The 25,773-nt window shown below is 47.1% G+C and overlaps 1 protein-coding gene across 1 annotated transcript in view; it reads right to left on the bottom strand.

The window, feature by feature from the left end:
* Nucleotides 1–833: 833 nt before the first annotated feature.
* The window catches only part of LOC104639917 (gamma-aminobutyric acid receptor subunit alpha-3), a 90,520-nt gene continuing 65,580 nt past the window's right edge, over nt 834–25,773 (bottom strand). The window contains exons 6-10 of the mRNA XM_075763418.1: nt 25,474–25,556; nt 21,667–21,810; nt 19,864–20,016; nt 17,068–17,279; nt 834–9,297 (exon numbers count right to left, since the gene is read on the bottom strand). Coding sequence (XP_075619533.1) covers nt 8,968–9,297; nt 17,068–17,279; nt 19,864–20,016; nt 21,667–21,810; nt 25,474–25,556 — 922 coding nt within the window. The 3' untranslated portion in view covers nt 834–8,967. The remainder of the gene's footprint in view (nt 9,298–17,067; nt 17,280–19,863; nt 20,017–21,666; nt 21,811–25,473; nt 25,557–25,773) is intronic.

The raw sequence follows: 25,773 nt of genomic DNA on the forward strand, positions 1-25,773 counted from the left end.
CAAGGAGATGTCCAAATGAAGCCCCTACACCTTGAACTTCCTTGCCAGCAGACCACGCATTCACCTGGACACGTCACACTGTCAGAGTGATATGGCATGGCCAGCTATGTGCTATTAAATCTCCAAAACCAAGGTAGCCACAATCAAAACTCCCTGCAGCAAAGGTCTCTGGATCATGGTAAATCCCGTATCATGCCTGGAAGCTGTTTAGGTGGACCACAGTGACACTGGAGGTCATTGTAACAGCTGAACAGTAAAGGAGGGTGGGTTAAACTGCCCACAACCTTTCCTGGGCACACATTCGATTCAGCACATGGCCAAAGACTTTTGGGCTAAGACTCCATGTTCTTATCCCCACCAGGGTCTCTTTAAGGCATGATTCAGCTGGAGAAGTGTTATGTGGTGGGTTGGATAAACCAGTGTCTTGGCTAAGGCCTCTTCTGGTTGCCCCTAGAGCAGCAGAAAGCCCAATTCATGTTGTAGATAGAGAAATGCCAAAGAGCTCTACTGGAAAAGCAAAGTCTAGCCTTGGCCACACACTGTGGGGAAAGAGCACACCTCAGGGTCTGCTTTTTGCCCACCCATCACACCACCACCATTCTGTCTTTGAGTTGGTTCCCAAACTCCCCAGCCAATCTGCCTTGAACATACCTTGTGCCCTCCACTCCCCTGACGCTGGAAGGAAAGCATTTTATACACAACACGATGGGAACCATGGAATATTTTCAGGCTCTTTTATTTTCCCCTGGAATATTTATTTTTTCATGGGTAGTTTGTCTGCTTGTCACTGGGACAAATTCCCCAGATGTGCAGGTAGCCTGAAGCCCACAGGACTGGCTCCCTGGGCTACCCATCCCTTTGTATGTCAACATCATTTGGCTTTGAGGAACAGACCATGGAAAAACAATGTCACAGATTTTTTTAAAATATGAATTTTTTATTGTTTTGATCGGAGTTCGAGAGAGTGGGTAGAGTGGAAAAGTGGAGCGATTTAATTCAGTGAAGAGGTCTAGCCTTGCCTTATGTGTTAGATCAGGAGGTTAGTAGGTGGTCAGAAGAGTCCTCCTCCTCCACTCGGCTTGCTGATCTTATTCATGTAGTTCTTATTTCTGATGTTTTCTAATCTCTCTTCAGAACTTCACTGTAATTTTTGAGATATTTTTCTGTTGCTTTAACTTATTGAAAAAGCTGAAAGCTGAAAAAAATTGCAGGACTCAAAATCCTGCCAATTACAATGGGCAAAATTTTTTTTTCCAGCAAAGGTTGAAAAATACGATTCAAAAATACAAACAGGCATTGAACATTGCACCAAAAAGCATTTGAAACACAAGTCTCAGAAAGAGAAAGAAAGACAGAGAGAAAAAAATAGAGGAGAAAGGTCACAGTTTCTGTGAGAAATCCCTTAAGAAAGTGGCTACCAGCTAGTCAATAGAGAAAATAAAGTCAACAAAAAAATTTTAAAAATGCATTTTTTTTCTAGTTGTTAATTATTTACAGTTGTAATAACAGGATTGTCATGCATTAAACTGCTGCCAGCTAGATTCTTTCTCATAATGGAGTAAAGAGAGTCTCATAAGATGGAAAACAAAGCAGAAGACATACCAGGGCACAGATTGAACCTGAGGCAGTGAAAATGAGCGTATTTTCTGGTGATTTGTTGTGGTGTGCTCTTTCCCATGATGGGCTGCCCTAGCGTGATGCTAATGCAACTTTCCCTAGAAAGAAGCAGCAGGTGTCCTCACCTTCAGATAGGACATTCACCTGCTGGCTATCCCCAAGTCAGTTGACAGTGAAAATCTAGTTGATGAAGGAAAACTTGTGGCCACCTGACTAGATTTGGTGGGCTGAGAAACTCCCTCATGACAGCTGAGAGGAGCCCTTAACTCTAAATATAGCATGGCAAAGGCAATGTGGCAATGACTCAGGTTTTCCAACTCTGCCCCTACTTTTTTGTGATTGCAAAAATCGAATTGTTCAATATATGGCTGCTGTTACATTTGCTGGGTACCCTGCAAAAAGACAGGAGGAATCGACAGGCTTTTCAGGGGAAACAGAGTGCTGCTAGCAGTGTAACATGAGCCAAGGGACTTATCAAGTTGACAAGACCTTCAATCAGCAGTGAAGAGCCAAGAGCCTTTGAACACTCTGGGAGCATCCTGGCTCATGTATCAAACCTGGGACTAGGCTTCCCTCTCTAGGCAGATGGGATCATTAAAGCTGCATACAGAAGAGATCTGCACTGGTGAGAACCGGGACAGTGGGGAATAGGAAAGAGTAGCTAGAACATCATATTTTTTCCTAGAGTTTCATGAGCAAAAACCCCACTTGTGGTGAAGGATCACAGTCAAATGTTAGGACTAATCCAAGCCTAAGGCAGGCATACACCCAGAAAGAGAACCAGGTTGTTTGCATATGGGTGCTGACATCCTTCTCATGGCTGTGACACCACAAGGTACAGGTGGTGATTGCCACTGACCACAAGAGCCTTTCTCCAGCAGCAGAGGAAGGAATATAGGAGCTACAAGTGCAGTTGCAGGATCACCACCTAAATGTTTCTTCTAAGACGAGGGAGACAAAGGGGTTACATTAAAGGAGCAGACACTGGGTACCATTGCTAGGGGCTGCACACTGCTCACTCACCATGGACCCACCACTCACTGGCTACCCAGCATCTGTCTTTGGTCCTGCTTGTGCTGAGGTGAGATCAGCTGCCAGTCCAGGACACAGTGGCAGCAAAGGCCTATGATTTTGCTGATCCTTCTCACAGTTAGTGCACAGTCATGTATCAACACATCCCACCTGGGTGAGCAGCAAGCAGCGGCCAAGTGCCAGCACTTCCCTTTGCTTTGCAGAAGAGCACAAGCTGAAGTGCAGCCCCTACCTGTGGTGTTCCACTGGCCAGGGACAGCTGGAACGGATCCCACCAGGTTTTGTGCTCCCTCCTGAAGAAGGCTCAGGGTGGAGACCTCACATTCCTTTGCAACACTCAGCTACACGTTTCCTGGTTGTGCTCTGGCGTGAGGACTAATTGCTTATGACATTAAGCTGTTGAAAAGCCATGCTGTCTTCCTGGGACCGTGGTAGTGTCCAGGGCAGGACAAGGGCTGTATTGGAGAAGTTATGACACCTGGGACTAATTTTTTCTGAAAGGTGCTGGGCAGCGCTGCCAGCAGTGACCTTGGTCCAGGCAGCAAGCCTGCACCGAGACCCTAGTGTGGAGAGAGGCTCTTCTCCCTTGCTCTCTTTGTTCCCTGTGCTTCCCAAAGCCATCTGAAGACCAGCAGAGACACATGCACCTCCTTCCAGAAGATTTAACAAAGAGAATGAGAGGGAAGCAAAATAATTCGAAGTGGCCATTTTCTCTTTCAAAGAGAAAGAGGTTTGACTTTTAGATATACAGAGTTTGAGAGCATAAATATACACATGCACATGCACATATATAGATATGTAAAAACCTTTGGCTGACTGAACAAGGTCAAACAGTAAATATTCATACCTGGGAGCCATCAATCTCATCTGTGCTGTGACCTCTTGCCAAAAATGCCTTCAGGAGTAGTTTAGCTTGATATGGAGAGAGGATTGGTGAATTGTTTGGGGTTTTTTCTGCCTACTTTGACATTAATAGAGCATTTATATTTTCATGAATGTGCCCCTCACCCCATCTGAGCCCTCCCCACCCCCATCAGCCACCAAGGAGTGAGATGGTTCCAGTCTGCAAAACCCACACAGATATTTGATCAGGTGGGTTAAACTGTGGCCCCAGAGAGGCACAGAATTTGGGGAAGAGGGCTGGCCTGATGCTGCATACTGCAAGGGTCCAGTCCCATGGCTCCACAGTGGCTCTGGAAGGGGGGCACTAGCATGTCCCTGCCAAACCGTTCCCCAGGTGAGCCCACTGGGAGCCACCTGGTCCTCTCCTGCTCATGGCATGCCCTGACAAGCTGGGAGAGAGTGGTACCTGTCCTCAGTAGCCACTCGCCTTTGATCGTGATCCTTCCTTTAACAGCAGTGTGTGTTTAACTTCTCTGTTCTTCCAGCAGCTGGAAAGAGCACTGCACAGAGGCTGTTTCTACAGCACCCTCTGGAAGAGGCAATGGCTCCAGATTTTTAAAAGGTCTCAGAGAGGTTCTTAGCAGAACAGAGGTTCTTCCCATGTGAGGTGATCTGGAGCAAGAAAAACCCCTTCCTGGTATATGATGTAGCCCTATAATCCTCCTCAAGGGATGGCTGAAAGGAATCTAAGATATGGACAGAAGAAATTAAAGCAGCAGATGAGAAATTAATGCACCTTGCATCTATAGGATAGGCTTGCAGAAACAGGCTGGTTTGCATGCATGGCTTGTGTCTGGGAACAGCAAGCATGGGGTCTGCTTACACTGGGGATGTCCTACAGCAAACAAACTAGGACCCTGCCAGTGCCACCAAGCTGGTGGGGATCAGGACAGGGTTGAGCTATGTTTGCCACAGCACTTGCCTGCAAAACCTAGGGAGTGGTGAAGCCAGCTTTGCTTATGTTGAGCTCAGTTCATGGAGAAGAATTGGAAGCTCTGTCTCGGCTGTCACAGTCCTTCTTGGTGATGTTCAAGAAGCTTTTGAGACATTGTATGGGGGTAACTCCACAGCGTTTTGGAGGAACAGGTGGCACCGAGGGACCACTTCTCCCGCATCCCTCTCATGTCACCCCACAGAATGTCACAGCATTAACACAGTGCTTGCAGCCACCACACGCTGCCTCCCCTGCCCGCTTGGAGGTCCTCAGCCAAACCACCCCCTGCCTCCCTGAGGCACAGAGCTCCCGAAAGCTGCACTGCTTTTGCCCATGTACAGTTTCAGAGGAGGGAAGAGGCAAGCTGCCAGCACCAAATGTCCCTTCTTTGACATTTTCAGGAGGAATGCAACTGCAGGCTTGGACTGCACTGTGTGTGTCCCAGGTGGTGCAAGCTACAAAACAGGAGCGCAGACTGAACAGGTCATTTTTATCACCCTCAAAGCCTTCTAATTCCTGCTTGGGGGACTCCCATCAACTCAGGAAGACTTTGGACCTTGCCAGAAGAAAAGAAATATTGGAGTACTGAGGTTCACAGCAAAATGAAGTGCCCACTCTGTACATCTGTGGATAAAACTATTAATGGCCCTGTACAGATCTATTCCTATACAGGACCAATTATAAAAATGGAGCCCTTAGATACTATCACAGCAAGCAGTAAACCCCAGTAACTGACACTAGGTTAGCTGTGGCCCGGCATGCCCTTAGAAGAAGCCCCCATCAGCAGCCTTGCGTTAGCTGGGAAGGAAATATACCAATTTGAGCTGCTGTCGGATTTAAAGAAAAAAAAGAACATTATCTCCTCTGTGATGTCTCCTGGCAGGAGATGTTAAACCATTTATTTATAACAATCTTCCTGAAATGCCTCCCTGCTTGGAAGCCAAACTACAAATCCTGTTTGGTTTGTTGTCTTTAACCAAAGGATGCCGGTATTTCTGCTTCCAGCTGGCAGAAAGACTTGGAGCCAGTGCCAGGCTTTGGTGGGAATAGACTTGGCTTTCAAGGCATGCTAACACAGATCCAGGAAGGCAGCCTTTTATCAGGCAGAGTGCAAAGTTTTTGGAGTCAGGAAGAGCAAAGATGAGCCAGAAGACAGGTGTCACTGGCAAGCCAGCTCAGTGAGCTGTGTCCTGGGGAGTGACAAGAGTCTCAGTGTCGCAGGGAGGGAGGGACTAGGGGAAGAGACAGGCAGAAGATTCACCCCAACAGTTGGGCGAGACAGATTGGATCGCCCGCAGGAAGGGAGGAGGCTCAGATGCTGCCCTGATGCTGTGCCTGGCACCTTGAGCATCACCCTGCGGCACTGATCCTGCGTGGCCCTGGGCAGGCAGCGCAGGCAGCGCCTATGGGTGCTTGGGCTGCTGAGAAGCCGATGGCAAGACCTGACAACTTACAGAAAGCTCTGTGATGCAGGCACCAACAGACACAGGAACATACAGTGAGCTGATGTGCAGTAGGATGTGGCCTTCGGGGTAGAGGGGATTTTGGGAAATGCCCAGGCTAGGAGAGGAGACCACCTCTGCACTGGAGCCAGCTTGAGTCAGCCAAGTCACTGGATCCTGTATTTAAACTTGCCTTTGATGTAATTCTGTTAGTAAACACAATATACTTTTTGTTACCGTTTTATTGTGTTTGTTTTGCTTTTTATAGGGTTTCTTATTCCATTCACTTAGGCCTGAGTATTATATTAACATGAATGTTTTATGAGATACATTTCATCTAGCTTATTTAAGAAAATGACATCCAAGTAGTTTCCAACACAAACAGCCTCACAGCTGGTTAGTGTAGCACTTCCTGCCGGAAAGCCCGGGGAGCAGGACAACAGCAATGGCACTTGCTGCTCAAGGGGATGGTGCAGGTGTGGAGGGAGCATGGGGGCCTTGGTGGTGAGGGGTATGGGGCCACGGTGGGGCAGTGCTGGGGTGGACAGGCTGTCAGAGCAGGGTGGCTGCAGCAGGAGGCCAGTGCCAGGAGGAATCGGATGCCCCGTGTGCAAAAGCAGCTGGGATGTGCCCCCTGCCCGCGGAAGGGCACCCTTCCTCTGCTCCTCCAACCCCATGCTGGGTGCAAAGGGGGAGAGCTCCCAGGCCTTCCCCTCCTCACCACCCAGCGGGAAGCCCTTGGGGATGAAAGGCACTGTAGAAATTTCATGGGCGGTTTGGGGTTCGGATGCTGTGGGGGAGGATGGGAAGACAGCTGGTTTCCTCAGCATAGGCTTGGGGGGGGCGTTGACCCCTCTTGCCTGATGCTGCCTGCTAGTGTGGATGTGCTCATGGACTGAACACAGTGGGGCTGAGTCCGAGCTCCTCTCCTCACTGCAGCTGTAGGCAGGGGGAGCGACTGCACTGCTGTTGAGCTAGCGAGGTTGGTAAGGGACGGGCAGGACACACACCAATGCCATCCATGGTTGCCCCTGGCCTTTCCTGCTCCGTCCTGCCATCCCCATGGATATTCCAGGTGGGGCAAATCTTGTGCATTGTGCTCAGCCCCGCTCCTGCACAGGCAGGGGGAAACTGAGCTTGGCACAGTGGCTCAAAGCAATGCTGAAGACATCACCGTGGGGGTGCTGGAGCCTCAGCCTGGCTGCATGCACCTGAAGCATGCTGGGGACAGCTCAGTGGGGCAGCCAGAGGGTCAGAGAGAAGCCTAGGAAAGATGGGGTGCATCCCACCCTGGGAACAGGGCTGCTGACAGGATCAGGGCTTTCCACAAGCTGGGGACGAGAACTCACCAGGCACAGGATGTCCTTCCTCGTAGCAGGACAGTGTGTCCATGGGTCCAGGCACCAGGGAGGGAGGACAAATGGCTTGAACGCCACTACATCATGCTGCTGCTGGGAAGGGGACAACCACTGGTTTGGGTCCTTGACTGTGGTGGCCGGGAAGGGAGAAAAAGCCTGTCTTCAAGGCACTGGAGGGCTTTCCTTGGAAGAGTGTGCAGGTGTCAGAGTTGGATCTTATCTCAGTGACTTTGTGGGATGGCACCTGGCTCACAAGGCTCTTTGGGACAGCAGTATTACCCTGCTGTTTCAAAGATCCCCTTCTTCTGTTCTCCCTTGGTGCTGAGGATGCTCAGCTGCATCTGTTCACCAGGAGCAGAGAGGTACTTGGGGACCGACTGTCCCCTGACCCACCCCCACAGGTGGCAGAGTGGACCCTGGTGTGTCCTATGGGAAACAGCCTGCACCTGAGCTGGCCCAAACCAACATCGCTGCTGCTCTGGTGCACTGGTGCAGAGATGCACCATGAGCTGGACTTCCCGAGGCTCTGCTCCTCCCCGTCAGTGTGGCTTACCTGAGAAGCAAGGACTTCTCTGCCTAAATCCACCCACGAGCAGTGAGATACTATTGAGGGCTGACGAGTAACCAAAGGAAGATGAATGGGGAGCTGGATGAAGGGGATGGGACAGAGAGGAGATGCCAAGAAGTATAAGTGGATGGGGCCAAGAGAAAATGATAAACCACCCATCTGAACACAAACTCTATGGCTTTCAGTCCTGATGCTGCATGCACGTGGCCTCACAGGCACTATCTCCTCCAAGGCATTATAAAGCTCCTTTCCTGAGTTCCTGACTGACCCTGAAAAAAATTATTTCTCAGTAGGAACCACCCCACCCTCTGACATGAATTGCCCCAACAGTGCAGGATGGCAGACAGACAAGACATTTCTCACCTGCTCTTGTCTGGGGAGAGACATGGAGGAAACCAGCAGCTTGGTTTGGTGAAGACAGAGAGGAAGAAGGCCTTGTAGATGTGGACACCTATGAGATGCAGCCACCCTGTTCCACCCCAGCAATGGCTTCACTGACCACAGCAGTGGTGGGTTCACCCCCAGCAGACATTGGGCTACAAGCTGTCCCATGCTGCACTGCTCTCTCAATGGGCCAGTTCACTTGCATCTACAGCCTGGGGAGTACCACCTAGCATAAAGTGCCAGGCACTGAAGAGTGGACCAGCTAAATGACTCTGGAGGCCTCCACATCCTTGAGCACAGCCTACCAGGAGCATCCACAATGCTAGGGCAGTACATCACAGAAGAGGACAAGGCGGGGCAGACCACAGTAGCAGCCCCTAGCAGAGTGAAGAATGGGATGGCAGTGGCATGCAGACCATGGGAATGGCAGGAGGAGGAGAGATGGAAGCACAGGGTGACTTGGACAGAAGGGGGATATCAGACTCATGAAGTTAGAGGCACAACTTGTTATGATCCTTTTTTTTTCCTTTCGTCACCAAAGTAAAATGAAACTAAAGTATATGGGATTAAATTAAAATCTCAGTTTTGTTTACATTACAAAAGAACGATCTAATACTACTACTACTACTAATATCAAATGAACAATAATAATTAAAACAGGAAAGAAGAAAACCCTGGAGAATTCCTGCCTGGATGGTGCTTACTGATGGAACGTTTGTGTGACCGGTTTTATTGTTTGGGGATCATTCCCTTGATAGCTGACTCCCGATTTACGTACGTGGCCCAGTAGACTAAGTTGAAAATGGCAAAGAGGACTGGAAAGATGATGCGGGACATCTTGTCTACCTTGCTGACGCTGTTGTATGTCTTCTTACTCTCTGGGAGCTTCTCCTCTATGCGGGGAATCTTGGAGGGGACGGTGGTGGCAGTAGCAGTGGCAGCAGCACTCTTTGAGATGGTGGGCAGGCCGGGGTCCTTGGCAATGTTGAGGGCATATGTGGTGCCAACAATGTTGTAGGTGTTGTTGGTTTTCTTCGCTAGTGCCACTGGCTCTTTTTTCTAGGGAAGGTGGAAGGAAAAAACACAATAGAGATGAAGTAACCGTAGAATTGCATGGAGAACATTTTGTCCTTTGAGTTTACCTGCTTGCTCAGATGAGAAGATGGAAAAGGGTGTAAGGAGCAAGAGACCAAGAAGAAGACATTGTGGAAGGGAAGGAAGATGTGGTGAGAAGATGGCCAGAACCCATGACATCTGCCACTTGAGGGCTGCTAGGGCATAAGGGCATGTGGGACTAGGGTGGGTCAGCTACTATGTGTAAGCCTGGCATGCAGCACGTAGCACAAAGAGGTCCTGGCCTTGCAGCTAGGTCCTACTCCAAGTCAAATAACTGAAGCCACATAGCTGGGTTTGTAGCTTCCTTGCAGCCCCTTAGGTCAGAGGAGTGGTATAAAAAGGTGTGTGCAGCTGCACTTGAGCAGTAGCTGCCCCAGACGGGTGACTCCTTGATTGGCAGAGTGCTGCCACGTCTATGTTGTGTATTGCCAGGTCAGTATGAGTGAATGCAGGCTCAAACTATACAGAGTCCTTGTTTTCTCTCTCAACTGGGCAGTGTTTTCTGTTGCATGTATGATTCAGCCATGGAGCGATGATGCGGGAACGTAGTCTTTAGAAAAGAATGACACCCCATGTGGTCATCTTGGGGGAAGAACTTGATTTTCTGCTTTGCTGGCCTGCTTCCTGGGTCAGGTGAGAGGAGGAGACATCACACAGGATTAAAATTTATTTTTTTTTTTTTTTTTTAGCAGAATACCCATGGCTTTAAGAATATGGATGACAGCATCACAATATTTTTGCACCATATTACAAGACTGTATCATACCATCAGTGCCCCTCACAGGAATACCTCACAATTTAACACCATGATGTCCAAAATGCCTCTGGGACCCTTTAGAGGACCTCATGACCTACCCAGGTAAGATACAGAACAGATGGAAGGCATTTGCACTAGCCCTGGATTTTGGGATTGCTCAACATGGCACTGTAGGGCAGAGGGAAGCCTTTCATCTTGCCTTCATATCTAAGGGTTGCTGCAAATCAAGGGAGTTAAGTTCACTCCTCCCACAAGACTCGAGAGACAGCCATGCTGTCCATACTGAAAGGAGGAGAGCTTGCATAGCAAATGGAAAAAGAGGCACTTAAGTATCAGACATGATGCAGTGAAGGATGATGGAAGATGCTGAAGACAGACAGTTCAGATGTAGATGAAGATGACTGGACAGGAAGACAGAGCTAGGAAGTCATTATAGGCATTGCCCCTGCTCTGGGGATCTTCCTGTTGCTGTCAGGGACCTGAGACCAGCTGCACCGTAGACTGTATCATATAAAGCAATCCAGGTCTACCACAAGAAACCCATGGAATGAAATCTATTTATATGCAGACATCAGGCACACTACACATCCCAGCACTCACGTACTCTGTGCGGTGTCCACTGTAACTACACCGAGAGCTAGCATTAGACACAGCAATGACTCATGGTGGGAATCTAATATCTAAACTCAGAACAAAGTGTGACTTTTGATCCCATTTTCTATTCAAAAGCAACTGAAACACAAGATAAGCCTTATCCAGGCATTTCCCAGGGGTGCTTGGCATGATCTTGAATTACATGTGAGGGAACCATGTACAAAGTGATTGTCAGGAGAAGGGGAGAGCGTGCAGCCAGCAGGACCTGTTCATCTCCCCACCCTGGCCTGGGAATTGGTAGCAAGCAGCATAGCTGGGTAGCACTGGGAGTTGGAAAGGCCAGATTTGCCCAGTCTGCTCTGCAGAGATACTCCAAGGGCTATAGCTTTCATGCTGTACTTCCATTTTAAATGCCTCCACAATCACCATGGATATTTCTGGTTACCTTAGGAAATGAATTTTCCACAGTGATTTTCAGAGGGACACTAAAAGCAGACTTCTGTGCAATTTTTAAACCCTTCTCCAATAACATCATAGCCAGGCCTGCAGCCTCGTAATAATGCCAGCAATTACAGAAATTAACTTGCTGTTAGAAGGAGGTCTAAATGTCTTCAGACTCCAGATCAGACTAAACCACTGATCAGACCATATTCGTAGTCTTTTATGGGAGAGGGTATTATGATCTTTAACGACTGAGCGCATCATTAGAGCCACGTTAACTTGTACCTCCTGCACAGCAGGTGAACTCTTCCTGCTAAAAAGCTGACAAGAAGCAAATAAAGGGCTGTTTCACCTTCTAAAACATTTAAATATGCTTAAGTATGATTACTTATTAACACAGCTACAGGAGGTAATAAAATAATTAATAATCAGTAATGAAATGAAAAACAGATTGTTGCTCGCAGAATGTAATTTGAAGTGCACTGTGATTATTTTAGTATTAATCAGCCATGTTACTTGTTACAGGAGTAAGATAACTACAAGTGACATGACATTTCCAACCTGGCTAGCTTTTCTGCCCCAGAGCTTAGAAAGTGGATCCGTTTTGCCTGCAAAGGCAACAGCAGGCTGAAACAGAGTAAAGTCAGGAAAATATGAATGCTGTGGCTGGTTATAGCAAGCTACTGCTTGTATTAGCGTCATACAGAGTCCCCAAACATCAGCTTGAGCTTCTCTGGACCTCAGATCAGGCTGTTCAGGAGTGCAGAGGAGTGCTTGGGAGCCTACAGCCAGGGCCTTTTGCCAACTTCCTATGGAGTCTTCTGCCCTGGTCAGAGCTGGGGGCCTGGGTAGCCTGTGGGAAGCTCCCAGAGCACATGGTGCCTACACCAAGGCACATGCGTATGCTCTGGATGTGCCCTGCTCCCAAGATGTTAGAGGAAATGGTTCAGCCTTAAGTTTACTGGGCTGTGCTTTATAAATAAGTGTTTCAGGCAAGATTTTGACAACCAGACAAAACAAAATGTGCTTATTGCTGTCAGCTGCCAAGTAGTCACCAGCCTTTTCCCTGCACCTTTATCTGTGAGGGGTTCCATGTCCTACTGAATCAGAAGGAAAGAGTGGAAAAACAGAAGGAAATCCCACATTACCTTTGAAAACTTGTCTTATTTCAAACATCTATGTTGCAAAAACAATTCCTGTGTTTATGGCCCAGTATGGGCACAGGGAACCACTGCACAAAGCTGTCCCTGCACTGCTCTCCTGAGGAAAAGCTGTGAAAGCTGGTCTAGAGATAACTATGTTCCCTGGATATTGCAGTCTGACAAGTTCTTCCGCAACACACATACTGGAAAATAATAGCTTTTTTGTTAAATCTTCTTGTCTTCAAGCCTCTCTGTTGAGGCGCTAATGGATGAACCTCTAAATTATGGGAACTACCGATTCTGCCTATGATCTGCTGGAGATTTAGTTCTCTGCACCTACTCCTTGGCCAGAAATTTGGGTTGGAAGCACTAGCCCTCTGACAGGCCACTCTAAAGGTCACCATCACTAATATCTGCAGTAGTTGAGAAGTGCAAGCTATCTGCCACTTGCCATTCTAGAGAAAAGTCACTTTAATGACCTCCAAGCAGCTCTAGTCTCTGACATGCTCGTATCCTGTAATTCAAAGCCCAGCAACTGCAGTTTGCTGGTCCAGCAAACATGTCACTTCTTCCTCATGCCAGCCAAAGTTCCCCTCTGCAGTGTGCCAGAGACTTGATCCTATCAGAGAATAGCAGCAAAGTATTTTACACTGAGATGCCTGTACCCTGAGCAGAGCCAAAGGCTCCAAACAATGCAATCTTGCATTACAAGCAGGCTATGTCAATGCCAGGTTACTGTCAGCTGCTGGTGTAACCTTTCACATCACTCATCTCTCCCATGTCTTCATTCAGATTATGTGGGACTGAGCCCAATGATCTTATGCTCCCTGGATCACCAAAGACTCAGAGGTTGGCTGGAGTCAATAATTAGCCCAACACACCACGCAGGTAGTGTTGAGAAAAAGAGTGTGACATGTTGAAGAATGGACTCTAGTGAAGATGCTGAGAACAAAAATCACTTGCATTGCTATGGAGAGCTACAAGTGATTGCCAGTGCAGTAGGACAAAGGACACATGGACTGCAGAGCATAGTCAGGAAGGGAAAGTCCCAGCAAAAACATCTTTACTACAGTGAGACAGAAAAAAAAAAAGAGATGGGTTAGAACCACCCCGTGAGTCTGTAAGACTTCAAACTGGCTGAAAATGGTGGCCTGTCAAGGTTGGTTCTAGTTCCTCTCTATTGTCAAGGAGGGGATTGAAACACAGATGCCACAAATGGAAAGAAACAAAGGAGGAAGAAGAATGATTCCCAAGTGACCTGGATCAAGGGGCAAACTTCAGAATTGCTGAAGAGTGGGCTGGACAAAAAGTTAGGCTTTACTCAGTCAGTGGAAAAGGCACCTAGTACAAATGGCAAGCATGCCTGTCTCTTCCGAAAAGAAAACCATGATGATCGTATCAACAGAGAGGTTTTGGAAGATGCTTTTTGGTGACTTTCTCTTAGTGAAAAGACATGTGAAAAGTACGTAAAAAGCCCAGACCTAACCTTCTCACCCTGCACTACAGGATTATTGTCTTAAGGGTGACAAGGATAAAGCTCCAGAACTATTCCTCCAGCCAAAGTGTGTTCTCCCTTGTTTTCATGTGTCTGACTGCAGCTACTTGTATTGTTTTTGTTGCTTTTTGCCACCCAGGATTTCAAGGCAATGTCACATAAGTGCAATGTCACACAAGTACAATGTCACGCAGAGCTAAATCAGATTTTATGCATAGACGTGGTGTTGCAGACAGAAATGGGTTTAAGTAAGTGTCTTCCAAAGATCCAAAGCATCTTCCATCCTGAGGCACAGTCAACACTTTTTTTGCAGGGAACTCCCTGGTAAATGCAGACTTCATGAGTTTCCCAGTGGCAAAGTCACCATTAATAGCTGTCTCTCTGGATCCTCACTGTAACAGCCACTCAGGAAGTGACTTTGTGGGCTCCAGTGATGGCCATCCCTGTGCTTGGGATGGATGGGATGGATGGATCTCTGTTCAGACACAGCCCTTCTGTCCTGAAGTGGATCCTTTTAATAAGATATTTTGAGGATACTGGAGATAGCAAGCTTTGCTTGCTACTGAAACCACTCATCTCTCAATCTCTTTGGCCTCTCATTCCTCCCCAACTACTGCCATCTCCCTACTTCCTCCTGATGATGTCTTTTTAAAAATCACCTTTACTAAAAAGCTTTCCACATTCAATCCAGATACCTCTCTCCAATTTGATCTGCACCTCTAGGTTGGTTGCAGCCACTCTGCCATACAAAAAGAGAGGAAATCCTTCATCCACAATTAGTGATTACTGGTGGCAGGCAAGAAAGGCTTGGATAATCTTTGGGTCCATGGAACATTAGTCAAATCTTATCAGAATGCACACTAAAGGGAGTTTTAGGTGACATCTATGGTGATATCTGCCTGCCTTTCATTAGAGGAGAACTCCAGAGAATGTGCAGAGTACCTCTTAGCTAGAACTAGAACCCAACTGCTGCTATAGCCAGGATATCATTGTGATCATTTTTGATGCAGAGAACAGCAATTCACCAAGATCAGCCCATCATGTTAGATTCTACCTGAAAAAAATGCTCTGTTCCCATCTAAACTGATGGGTTGGCTGAAAGGGAGAAAGAAAGAATGGAACCAGCCCTGAGAGAGTTAACACGCTGGGAGTGCCTGTCAGCAACCAGCAGCTCTTGCAAGGTAGTGATTTATTTCAAACGGGATGGGAAGCATTGCTGCTGCCTACACTTGAGGTGAGGAAAGGGCTGATGGTTATTGATTTTTTTTTTTTCATCTTCATGCAAGGAAACAATCAAACCTGGAATGAGGATACTTGCCATCACATCAATAAAGAGCATTTTTTTTGGCTGAGAGAGAAGGCTCTCCAGAGACCAGGGCTCAGCCTGGGCTTGTCACTGGTAGTTTTATTCCTGGTACAAACACTATAAAATGCCAATAGTTATTCTTCTGCCTCCTCTTTCTTTTGTAGTTTCAACCACATGGCTTGTCAATTGTTTCAGCCTAATTAAAGGCTGAAACTGAGCCAATGAGGCACCTTCATTGCATAGCAAATTCACTGCTTGGAAATATTCAATGGAATAAAGATGAAAAGGAAATATGGTGACACATTGTATTCCCAAGCTCCCTAAAAGCTCAGCACTCTTCAGGGAGCTCTCTGAGCTGCAGAGACTGGGAGCGGGTTAGCCTTCTAAGATAAAGATGAGGGTTAGTTTGAAAAAAACATCCACAAATGTGGAGTCCTTCTCAGTTCTCCAGCCTGATACCAATTGCAGCAAACTCACAAAGAGCGCTCCCACTGAAACATTCCTGGTCTTGCTTTGTTCTCTTGTTTGATTACCATGTGCGCGAACATTCTGCATGCTCTTATCCTATCGTTTCAGCACTGTTAGTCTTGCAGTGCTGGGTCAATGCATAAATTGAGGAGTATGCTGCTTTTGAGCCTTTGCTGCTTTTTTGACTGTGCCTAGTTCACATAATTGCTCGAGGCTGTGTGAATCCTGACTTTGTGCTGATTTGCCCATGTCTGAAAGGGACATGGTTGCTTTGAGGACCTGTTCTGATCCTTCGCTCATGCCAATGACCCAGGAAAGGCTTCTCTCATCTCTAGAGGCCAGATTAGCGTTACTGTTCACAAAAGAAGTGAAGACCATCAACTGGCCTCCTCTGGAGTCTTTCTGCCATGAGTCTGTTGCTCAGACCACAGCTGCAAAAGCAAACAGATGAGAGAGTCCAAGAAACACAAGAGAGAGGCATTCAACACCCAGTGATGGCTCTAGTTCTCCACGAAGTCTCGGTTCTCCTGCTTTGACCTCCATACCAGAGAGATGACTCGCTTTTGTCTTCCCCAAAGTTACAGCAATTCTAGCAGGTATTTGCATACAGTCCCACAACAATTTTAAACAACACATTAAAATACAAAGGAGAAAAATATAAAGGCTCCAGAACCAAGAACAAGGACAAAGCTGATTTTCAAATTGATTCAATAAATATAAACAAGCATGCTACAGTAAGCAATTTCTCTGTGCAGCTGAGATTAAATCACTTAGGAGGGAGGGGGCATGAGCACGGGTAGTGGTGGCTGCAGGAAGGAAACTGCCAGAGAGGGTGATCCCAAGCGAGAAGGGAAAATGTGGGTGATTGCAGGCACTAATTTACTGCCAGTTGCTGTTTCTGCTTGCTTGCTTCCCACCCACCCTCTTTGCCTGAGCTTACAAAGCAAGCAGCTGCTGGCAGCTGTGGGCAACAGCATGAATGTTAGAGACCTCCTCGTCATTGCACCATGCTTGCCCATGCTGGGGGAGACCTACCGTCGGGGATAGCAGCCACAGGGGACACAGCAGAGTGGGACCATTTCCATTGGCAAGGCTGGCAACCCATGGCACATTTGGGTTCGGGTGGCATGCTACCAGCACGGACCAGGGCATTTATGGGTCGGAGGGAGAAGAAAGGAGAGGGGAGACCACTGGTGGAGCAAGACCAAAACATGCACGCATTCATGTTTCCACCACCAAACAGTCATGCAGAAAGACAGACGGAAAAGCGAGCAGTCATGCCTGGGTGTTCTTCTACAGCTAAGCACAGCGACCAGCCCTCCAAGCCCTTCCCGCCCTCGACCCTCAAGAACCGCTCCAGTTGAGACCTGAGCTGTGGACCCAGTAAGTAGCATCCAGCCTCCTGGAGTGCTGATGGGCTGCATGTTACCCACTACTGGCCCCAGTGCAGCTCTCTTGTGCAGCGTTTCTTCACTGCCCCCTCCTCCCCGACCTTGGCCACAGGGCTGACCTTCATCTCTTGGGCCTCCAGCACCTTTTTGCCATCCCAAGCCCAGCTGCGCTTGGTGAAGTAGTTGACAGTGGCAAATTCAATCAGCGCAGAAAACACAAAGGCGTAACAGACGGCTATGAACCAGTCCATGGCCGTCGCGTACGCCACTTTAGGTAACGAGTTTCTTGCGCTGATGCTTAGTGTGGTCATGGTGAGGACGGTGGTGACACCTGTGGAAACAGCAGGAGACAAGGATGGTGTGAGACCATACACTAATACTCACCCAGATTTTCCTCAAACCACACAGCTGGCATTTCCATCATGTAAATTTAGGAGCCATCCTCTAAGCCATGTTGCCCACACTCCTGCTGTAATTAAGGAAGCCTTACCCAGCACAAGTCTGTGGTGCAATGCATAGAATAACAAAACAGTCCAGGCTGGAAGGAAAGTCAGTTTGTCCAACCCCTGTTTGAATCAGGGCCAACTTCAGGTTGCTCAGGGCCTTCTCTGGTTTAGTTTTGAATATCTCCAATTCATATAATCAATGGCAAACATCTGCATTCAGATTAGATTAATCTTCCCCAAACTCCATTGACTAGATTTCTGCTCACTATAAAAGAGTAGGCATAGGTAGGCACCTGTGTTCAATTCCTCATCTGCTAGTAGGGTAAGTTGCATGATGACCCAGCTCCCTTATAGCATAAGCCTTGGAGAAGCCTCTGGTTGCTTTTGCAATGAAAGAAAAAAATAACAGTAAAAAGGACAGCTAGATGGTTGGGAACTTCATGAGGACCAGAAACTGGCCACTCATGCAATATGGTTCTCAACATTTTAGAAATAGTGTCCTGTGACCTCCATGGATGGACACCTGGGATCCTGGGGCCTGCTGGCATGGCCAGGCACCTGTCAGTGACCCAAGCTGCCAGAATGAGTGTCACAATGATCTTAAAAAACCCCGACCTGTTGAAAAATGCCTTTTAAAGCTTTTTTCATTAAAGCAAGCAACCATTGCTATCCATTTTCCCCAATAATGTGCTCTTCAATTAAAAATGCATTAAGAACTTTATAAAAATATTGACAAATTTTCACTTCCCTTAAGCCATACTCCTGGTAATTGAAGAGTTTCAATAATATTGTTGACAATAATTTCTGAAGGGCAAAAAAAAAAAGGAATAAACAATTGGAGTTCTCATTATTTTCTTAATAGGAAAGCAAGGCAATTTGGGAGCAAAGACATTTTTCACAAAGGTAGGTTTTAATTTTTCAGTCAGCTCTTTCCTGCTCAATCTGAGCTGCTACTCAAGGAAACCTGACTAACTGAAAATCTCAGGATAACATAGAAGGGAATTAAATATCCTCAGAGAAGGGCTCACCCTAGTGTCAGGAGTGCAGAGATACTCCAGAACTGATGCAGATGTAAGAGCCCACCTGGGGCACAGAAGGACATGGGGTCTGGGTGTGCACTCTGTGGGGTTTAGTTGCAAATGATTCACAGGTGAGTGAGAAACGTTCATCGATGACTCTCTATATGCCTGACTTGGTCCTATTTTTCCACATGATTTCTGTCTGAGCCCCCCCCTTTTCCATTCTGTTGGATGAAAATACCAAAAAGTGGGTGCTAAGGGGCCATACCCCCTCTTTTCCCCTGTTATCACTGTTAAACACAGTTCTTGCAGTTCAGATCATGCAAACCAGTCTGGCCAAACTAACTGCCCAGCTGCACTCCACCTTGGGGATTGCTGTAGAATTCGCCTCACAGGGAAGGGAAGGCAATCCGGTGCTAATGGGGAGAAGCTGGGGTCAACTGTAAATTTTAAAACTTGTTCATGACCTACATTTCACAAGCCCCAGTGAACACAAAACCCATGATGATACCCTTCTAGTTCTTTTAGGAGGGTGCAAAACCACCTGTGACCCTCCCTGCATCTCATTCCAGTCCACAGCACTGGAACAAGGTCCGGGCCTGTGGAGAGTCTGGAAAGGAGGAAATCAGCCTTGTTGGGTTTGTGGGAGTATTTCTATCATGACTCTTGCTACAGAGAAAATGCTTCATGATCTTTGAAACCACATCACTTTGTGTCTTATTCAAAACCACAAGCAGGTGGTACCATATATCTCCTCTCTTCTTGGTGACTTTTGTCCAATATACTCTCTGTTAAATGGTATCTACTGGGCACTGTCATTTCCGGGAAACACAATCCTGCAGCATCACACCTGGTCTGTGAGTGTGTGTGTGTAAATCCTGAACTGAAGGTATTGGCAGGAAAGCACAAAGCAATTCTGTTATTAAACGTTTGTAAAAGCTATTAATATATGTGCAATGCCAGCCTGACACTTCGCCTCAAAGAGAGGATCTGAAACCAGATAAAGAAAATACAAAACATATATTTACCATGCAGTTATACTGCCTCAGCCCAGGAACTTATGTGGAGTTCTGACCAGGGGCACATTAGCAATTTCAAAGGTAGAGCTTTAAATGCCTCCCCATGTACCTATCCTCTCCTTAACCCAAAAGCCAATATAGATAAGCAGACAGAGCCAAATGCATATAATTAGATGATCAATACCTTCATTACTGTTAACATTTATGGCTTGGCTTGATGCACAAACATGGACAGGAGTATTTTTGTAGTGATTCACTGGAAACAGGGGCACTGGGAAGACACTGAGAGCTATTCTGGGAAATGGCCAGAAGCTTCACTGATGCTGGTCAAGGCCTGGAGAAGACCAGCTCTGATGCTCAGTCTATTTCCCGTCATTTATGGTGCCTTTTTTTCCCAACCTGAGAGAATGCCCCCGTGCTCCCAGACTCACCAAAAACCGTTCTAGCAGGAACGGACTCCCTGTTAAGCCAGAAGGAGACCTGGGACAAGATGACCGTCATAATGCAGGGTAGGTAGGTCTGGATCACAAAGTACCCGATCTTCCTCTTGAGGTGGAAGTGTGTGGTCATGACGACATACTCCCCTGCAGAGACAGCTGGTTAGAGATGCTAAGCCACCGGTGCTTTCCAGGATGGACCACTAATCCATCTTTAAACCACTCAAGATCTGTCCTGAACAAACTTTCAAGGTTTTAGATGGAATCGCAGCATGTGTGTCATATTGTAACTGGCTGGCATGCCCTGGTTGCTTACAGTACTCCAGGTCATCCTGACAGCCATGCAATGGAGGGATGCATGCTGCAGCACACTGTCAGCACTGACTTTGAATGTACTGCACACATACAACTGCTGTGCCATGCCAGGCATGTGTCCCACTGTAGCCTGGGTGACTTCCACATAGCATTTGTCTTTTCAAAACACTTCTCTCCAGACTTCTTTAGTTCACTAAAAAGTGGTTGTGGGACAAAAGCAAATCAATGCCAATAAACAACCGGGCAATAAGCTTTCCCTGTTTCACCCTAAGCACAAGATGCCCCTGGGGGGTCTCTCCTGACCCAGCTCTCATCTCTTTTCTGCTCCAGCCTAGGGAGCCACATTGTGGGTAAAATCCCTTAAGCCTAGAGAGACCCTAACATTGCTTCAGTAGGTTTTCAGGACAAAGGATTTTATTTTCTCTGACAATCCTGAAAATATTCCACTTTTCCTCACTGTAACCATCTCAAAAATCAGGGCAAGTTCTGTCATTAAAGGTCTGGGCTGTAAACCAAAGAAGCAGCTGTCCCTACTTTCCCTCAATGCCCTATTCCTCTTCTCAAAGCTTTGGGTATTTTGCTGGATTATTGTGCCTTTTTGTTGTGAGTGTGGCTCTGCTAAATCATTACACACAGGAGCCTTTAGCAGCTTTCTTGCCACTTCAGATTATTCATCTGTACATTTTACTACAACTTAAGTAGAGAGATGGGCCAGATATTATGACATTTAGTTCCCTGGACTCCCCACATTTCCCCAAGGGAGGTGATATGAGTTGTTACAGACAGACACTATTAAAATCAAGTGCACCAGAGGGGAAATATCCTCAAATGAGAGAACTACTGGTGCATACAGAAGAAAAAAAAAAGAAAAGGAAAAAAAAAGAAAGAAGAGAGACAGACATGAGATAACAGAAGCTATCAGTACCTGTATTCAGAGGGGAAGGGAGGAACAGCAGATGGGAGAGAAAGATGGTTAATATTGGTCATTAATCAGAGGAAACATTTGTTTGGGGTAATCTTCTATTAGCTATGATAATATTTGTGTAAGCAGATGCAGTGAAAATCACACTCAATATCATGCTGCATTCGCCTCCCCTGCCCGCAATGCTCTCCTGAGGGACTAGAAAGGGATCCAAGACAAATGAACCCACATTACCAAGAACCATCTGGGCAAGGTGGGGCAAATTTTCCACAAAATAGATCATTTTTAGATGCCTGAAATTAGTTTTCTAGAGGGTATGGGCGATAAGGCTCTTTCAGTGGAAACCACTAAAAGCTAAACCCTTTACTGCCTTGGTGACTGCTCCCAGATGTTCCCAGACATACTCTCCAACAACACGTGGCTCGGGAAGTACTGTGGTGCTCACTGCCCACAGGTACCGCCTCTATAATTATGTCAGACTGTGGCATTCAAAGCCCATGAGTCCATCTCGTCTGACAGTGGTGCTCAGCCCATGCATCACATCATGGTCCCACAAGTACCTGTGCTGGATCGAACCATTTCTGTCCCAACAACATGGCCGAGCAGGTCATACTGGTTCAGGCGAGATCCACCCTTCGCTACTTCCACTGATTTATCCTTCCCTAGTGTCCAGGTGTAGATCACTTCCGTCTTTGTGTAGGCATCTGTGGAGGAGAAAGAAGAATGAGGTTTGTGCTTCTGCCTGACCTAAAATATACCAAAATTAGCCTCTAGCCAAATTGATCCCTGCTGTGCATTCCTCAGAGCCACATGGCTGAGCACAGCCAAGCATGGCCAGAGACCAAGGCAGTTCAGCAACTGTTAAATCAAATGAGCAAATGGAGCTGGGGTTTTCAGAAGGGAGCTGGAAGAGGGGGCAGAGCACTGTTGTTGAGACACACACTGTCCCCTTGACGTGCTGACACTGCAAGGGCTGGCTCCAAGCAGAGACAAGATAGGAAGGTGTCCAGACCAGCAGGCTGCTAGGGCAGCAGGATGGCCACAACCCTGCCATGCCAGGGACCGGGAGAGTCATGCTGGCAGCAGCTGGTGAGAAAGGCTAAACGCAAATGGGGTTGAATTTTAGGTTATGGAGAAGAGGTTAAAAATCTTTACCCTCACTCAGAACCAACTCTCTCCAAGCCTCTCAGCTTTGGTGCCCTCCCACCAAGATGCTTTTCTCCCTGCATGATCCTGTGTTTGCTAGCCTCCAGGCCAATCCACCAGGCAGAGAGAGAAAAGCCTGCCCACACATTGTGAGAGAAACAGCAGGCAAGTGCCACTGGACTGTGGCATGGGGTAGCACAGAGCTCAGAGTAGGGCATCCTTCCAGGGGCTTGCAAGTCCCCCTCTCTATCCCACCTACCCAACTCCTTATATGCAAACACCTCTCTAACACACACAGTCACCATCACTTTCACAAGCCTTTGTGACCAAAGCCCTCCTTGTCCTCAGCCATTCCCTTTGCCAACAGCACCTGCATGCTCTTGGTTTTGCCAGTCCTATGGTATCCAGAAATTGAGTCTCTTCAGACTCTACTAGGAGATACTTCTCCCCATAATGTCCAATATTCCTGTCCACACACACTCTGCACCAGTTTTTTAGGAAAGAATGAACTTTACTAAAACAAGTTTTTAATTAATTTTTACCACCAGCTTCTCCTATTAAGACATTAAGGAATTCTTTGGCTGGGGTCAGGTCAAGCAATGGGTCAGGTCTACTACAGAACTGTCTCAGCTCCTGCTTTGTGGAAGATTGTGTCCTGAGACAACCAGATTTCTCTGATCTTTTTAAAACAATCACTGTTATCCCTGCACCGTAGGTTTTGGCAAACCTGTTACATACTAAGCAGGCACTATGCAAAGTGGGGGGAATCATTTTGATGATCAGTCAACATTTCTCAGCACACCAGCGTGCTGCCTAAGCACTTCTGATGAAGGCTGGCACCTCTCATCCAATGTGAAACACTCTGCTTTTCCAACCCCTCCTTCCACCTCTCAACATGCTTCTGGAGACCTCCATCCTCCTTCAGGCTTAGCTTTGTACAGCTCTGCCAATGCTCTGCCGCCTTGAAGGGAAGCACCTTCTGCTCTAGCAGCCATGGTTCACCCACTGCCACTCGGTCTACAAAGGAAACTTGCCCACAGTTTCATTACCATCATCCCTGAAAATGCGGTTGTCTACATATCTGGTCACCTGGGACAGAAGCGTATCTGGTGTTACATAGGCATGACGTGGATGCTTAGAACATATGCCATGAAGCTGTTTTGGTTCTGCTCAATGCCTTGTTTGCAATGCAGTCTAGTCCAATCCAAACAAGGACAGCTCTTTGACATTTAGTGGAACTGGTAACTTCAGCAACATCTTCTGCTAGCCTAGTCTCAGACAGCTGCTGTACAAATGTCCTATGACTGGCTTAGAAACACTTCTCTGCTGCGTATGTCCATCTTCTAGGGAGCATGGTGATAGGTAAAGCCATCACCTTCACTGCACTTTGTCCAAGAAATGACATAGGTGGGCAGTTGAAGCTATCTGAAATGCCTGATGCCGTTACTTCTCCTGCAAGCTCTATGCCTTCCCTCTTTGGGTGGCTGCCATGGTGGCACAGGGACAGGAGGCCACTGATGAGCCATTCAGGTTGTGGGGATCACTGGAAGGTGGTCACTGAGGCAAATTCAGCTATCCTTTGAACAGCGTGTGTCTGACCTTAACATTGCCATACTTAAAAATCTGACTCACTCTAAGCTTCTTGCAAATGAGCAGCTTCCAGCTGTTGATGGCTTTTTGGTGCAAACGCTAGTTTAATCCTACTCCAGCACAGGAGAGGTGAGCTCAGATACTATGCAGATGGCTGCTTTAGAAAGAGCCATGCTAATGTTAATCAGGGGCAGCTCTCTGAGCTGCTTGTGTCAAAACTCTCATCATTCAGATGCCAAATCAGTAAAAATACCCAGAAGAACCCCAAAGGGTGTTCCAGCAGAAATATGCACATTAATCTCTCTTCCTCACCAAGAAACATTATAAGCAATTAAATGTGGAGTAATCTGCCTTCCTGCAAGTCTTGTAATAATCCCAGAGTTTAGGCCCGAGGTATGAGATTTTATGTCCCTCCTCACAAGGTCAATTAACATTCATAGTTCATCCTTCTCTAAGACTTGCTATTTTGCTGGCCTTAGTGAGGTCTTGTGGCAATGAGTTTCATGGATGCATTTTGTCATGAGGCAGAGGAGCAGATGCACATGATAAACATGATTTCTTCTGGTGTCAATCAAACTTTTTCAACTTTCTCTTAGATAACTCCCAAATGGCTACAGGAAAGAAGTATCAGTTTAGAAAGGTTGTGATTTCTCTGTTTTCTTAGAGTCCAAAGGGAGATTACTGGTGGGGGTTCATTCTTTAGTTGGAGGTGGGCTACTCTTCCATCTAACACAAACATAGACTGAGAGTGGTATTCAGTTTGTTGGACCTGGAGGAAATTCTAGGCAGAGTGGGACTAGGAAATTTATTTCCACGTTATGGTGAACCAGTGGCTTGGAATTTGGTTCCTACTCGCTTTAGGAACAAAACCAAAAGAAATTTTCATATGGGACAGAAGAGGGAATTTGTTCCTATGCAGGGTACGGAAAGCCCAGGCAAATGAGCAGCTGCAAGCCTGGGAGGTGGGGAACAGCTTTCAGCTCACCAGCAGCCTGCAAATCTTCCCAAAACCCAGACTCTTGAGTGTTGGGACTGAGATTCCCAGAGTTTCCAAGCCTTTTACTTGACAGCAGCCTGCCTGACAGACTGAAGAGGAGCAAGGGGTTTGTAAGTTCCATTGGAGAATGGAGCCAGAGCAACCAGAGATTTCAGGCTCTGCCCAGGTTGGAAGGAGTGATGTAGGGAAGCCGGACAGGACACCTAGTATTAGACATCACTGCTGTCTTCCCAAATCTGTCCCCCCAGGATCACTTTATGATGCAGCAAAAGCATCTCTGAGTTTTCTACCAATGCCGGTCCTGCTGAGGCAGGGCTGAAAAGGTAGCACTGCCCACTGAAGGCAGGGAGGGCAATGGGAAGCTGCTCTTCCCACTGCCTTAATAAACTTACAGCAAACCCATAGGTGTCTAACCAATCCTGTGAGCTTGAACTGACCACAGATTTGCTTGCTGCCCATTTCTGACAATGGTATGAAATGCATGTATGAGATACCAGAAACAAACTCTTAGTCACATTATCATTAGCAATAATTAATAACACAGTCACTACAGTACTGGAAAACACTAGCCACACAAAGGACTGTTCTTTAGCTCTGTACCCACCTCCTTGCAGAGGCTGGTCAGGGTACTTACAGCTCCCAAATTTCAGTGGGCAAGCATGCACATCCATTGGGAAGTCCTCCAGGTGCATGGGGCACTCTGCATGAATCGTTAGCCTACAAGACAAAACAGAGGGCATGATCAGGAACATACAGCTGTGGAGGTTCCCACCTGGCCCTTCTGCCACGGTGTCTTTGCCCTGCATCCATCAGAGGTGACAAAGGCCTCGATGTAGTCACTAACCTCTGGATCTCCAGGCAGAAGACCATCAGCTGTGGAGAGAACAGCAGGCACACAGATCTGGCCACCTTTCCCATTGTATAAACTCAACTC

The sequence above is a fragment of the Balearica regulorum genome, chromosome 11 (assembly GCF_011004875.1).
Source record: "Balearica regulorum gibbericeps isolate bBalReg1 chromosome 11, bBalReg1.pri, whole genome shotgun sequence".
In the NCBI taxonomy this organism is placed as follows: Eukaryota; Metazoa; Chordata; class Aves; order Gruiformes; family Gruidae; genus Balearica; species Balearica regulorum.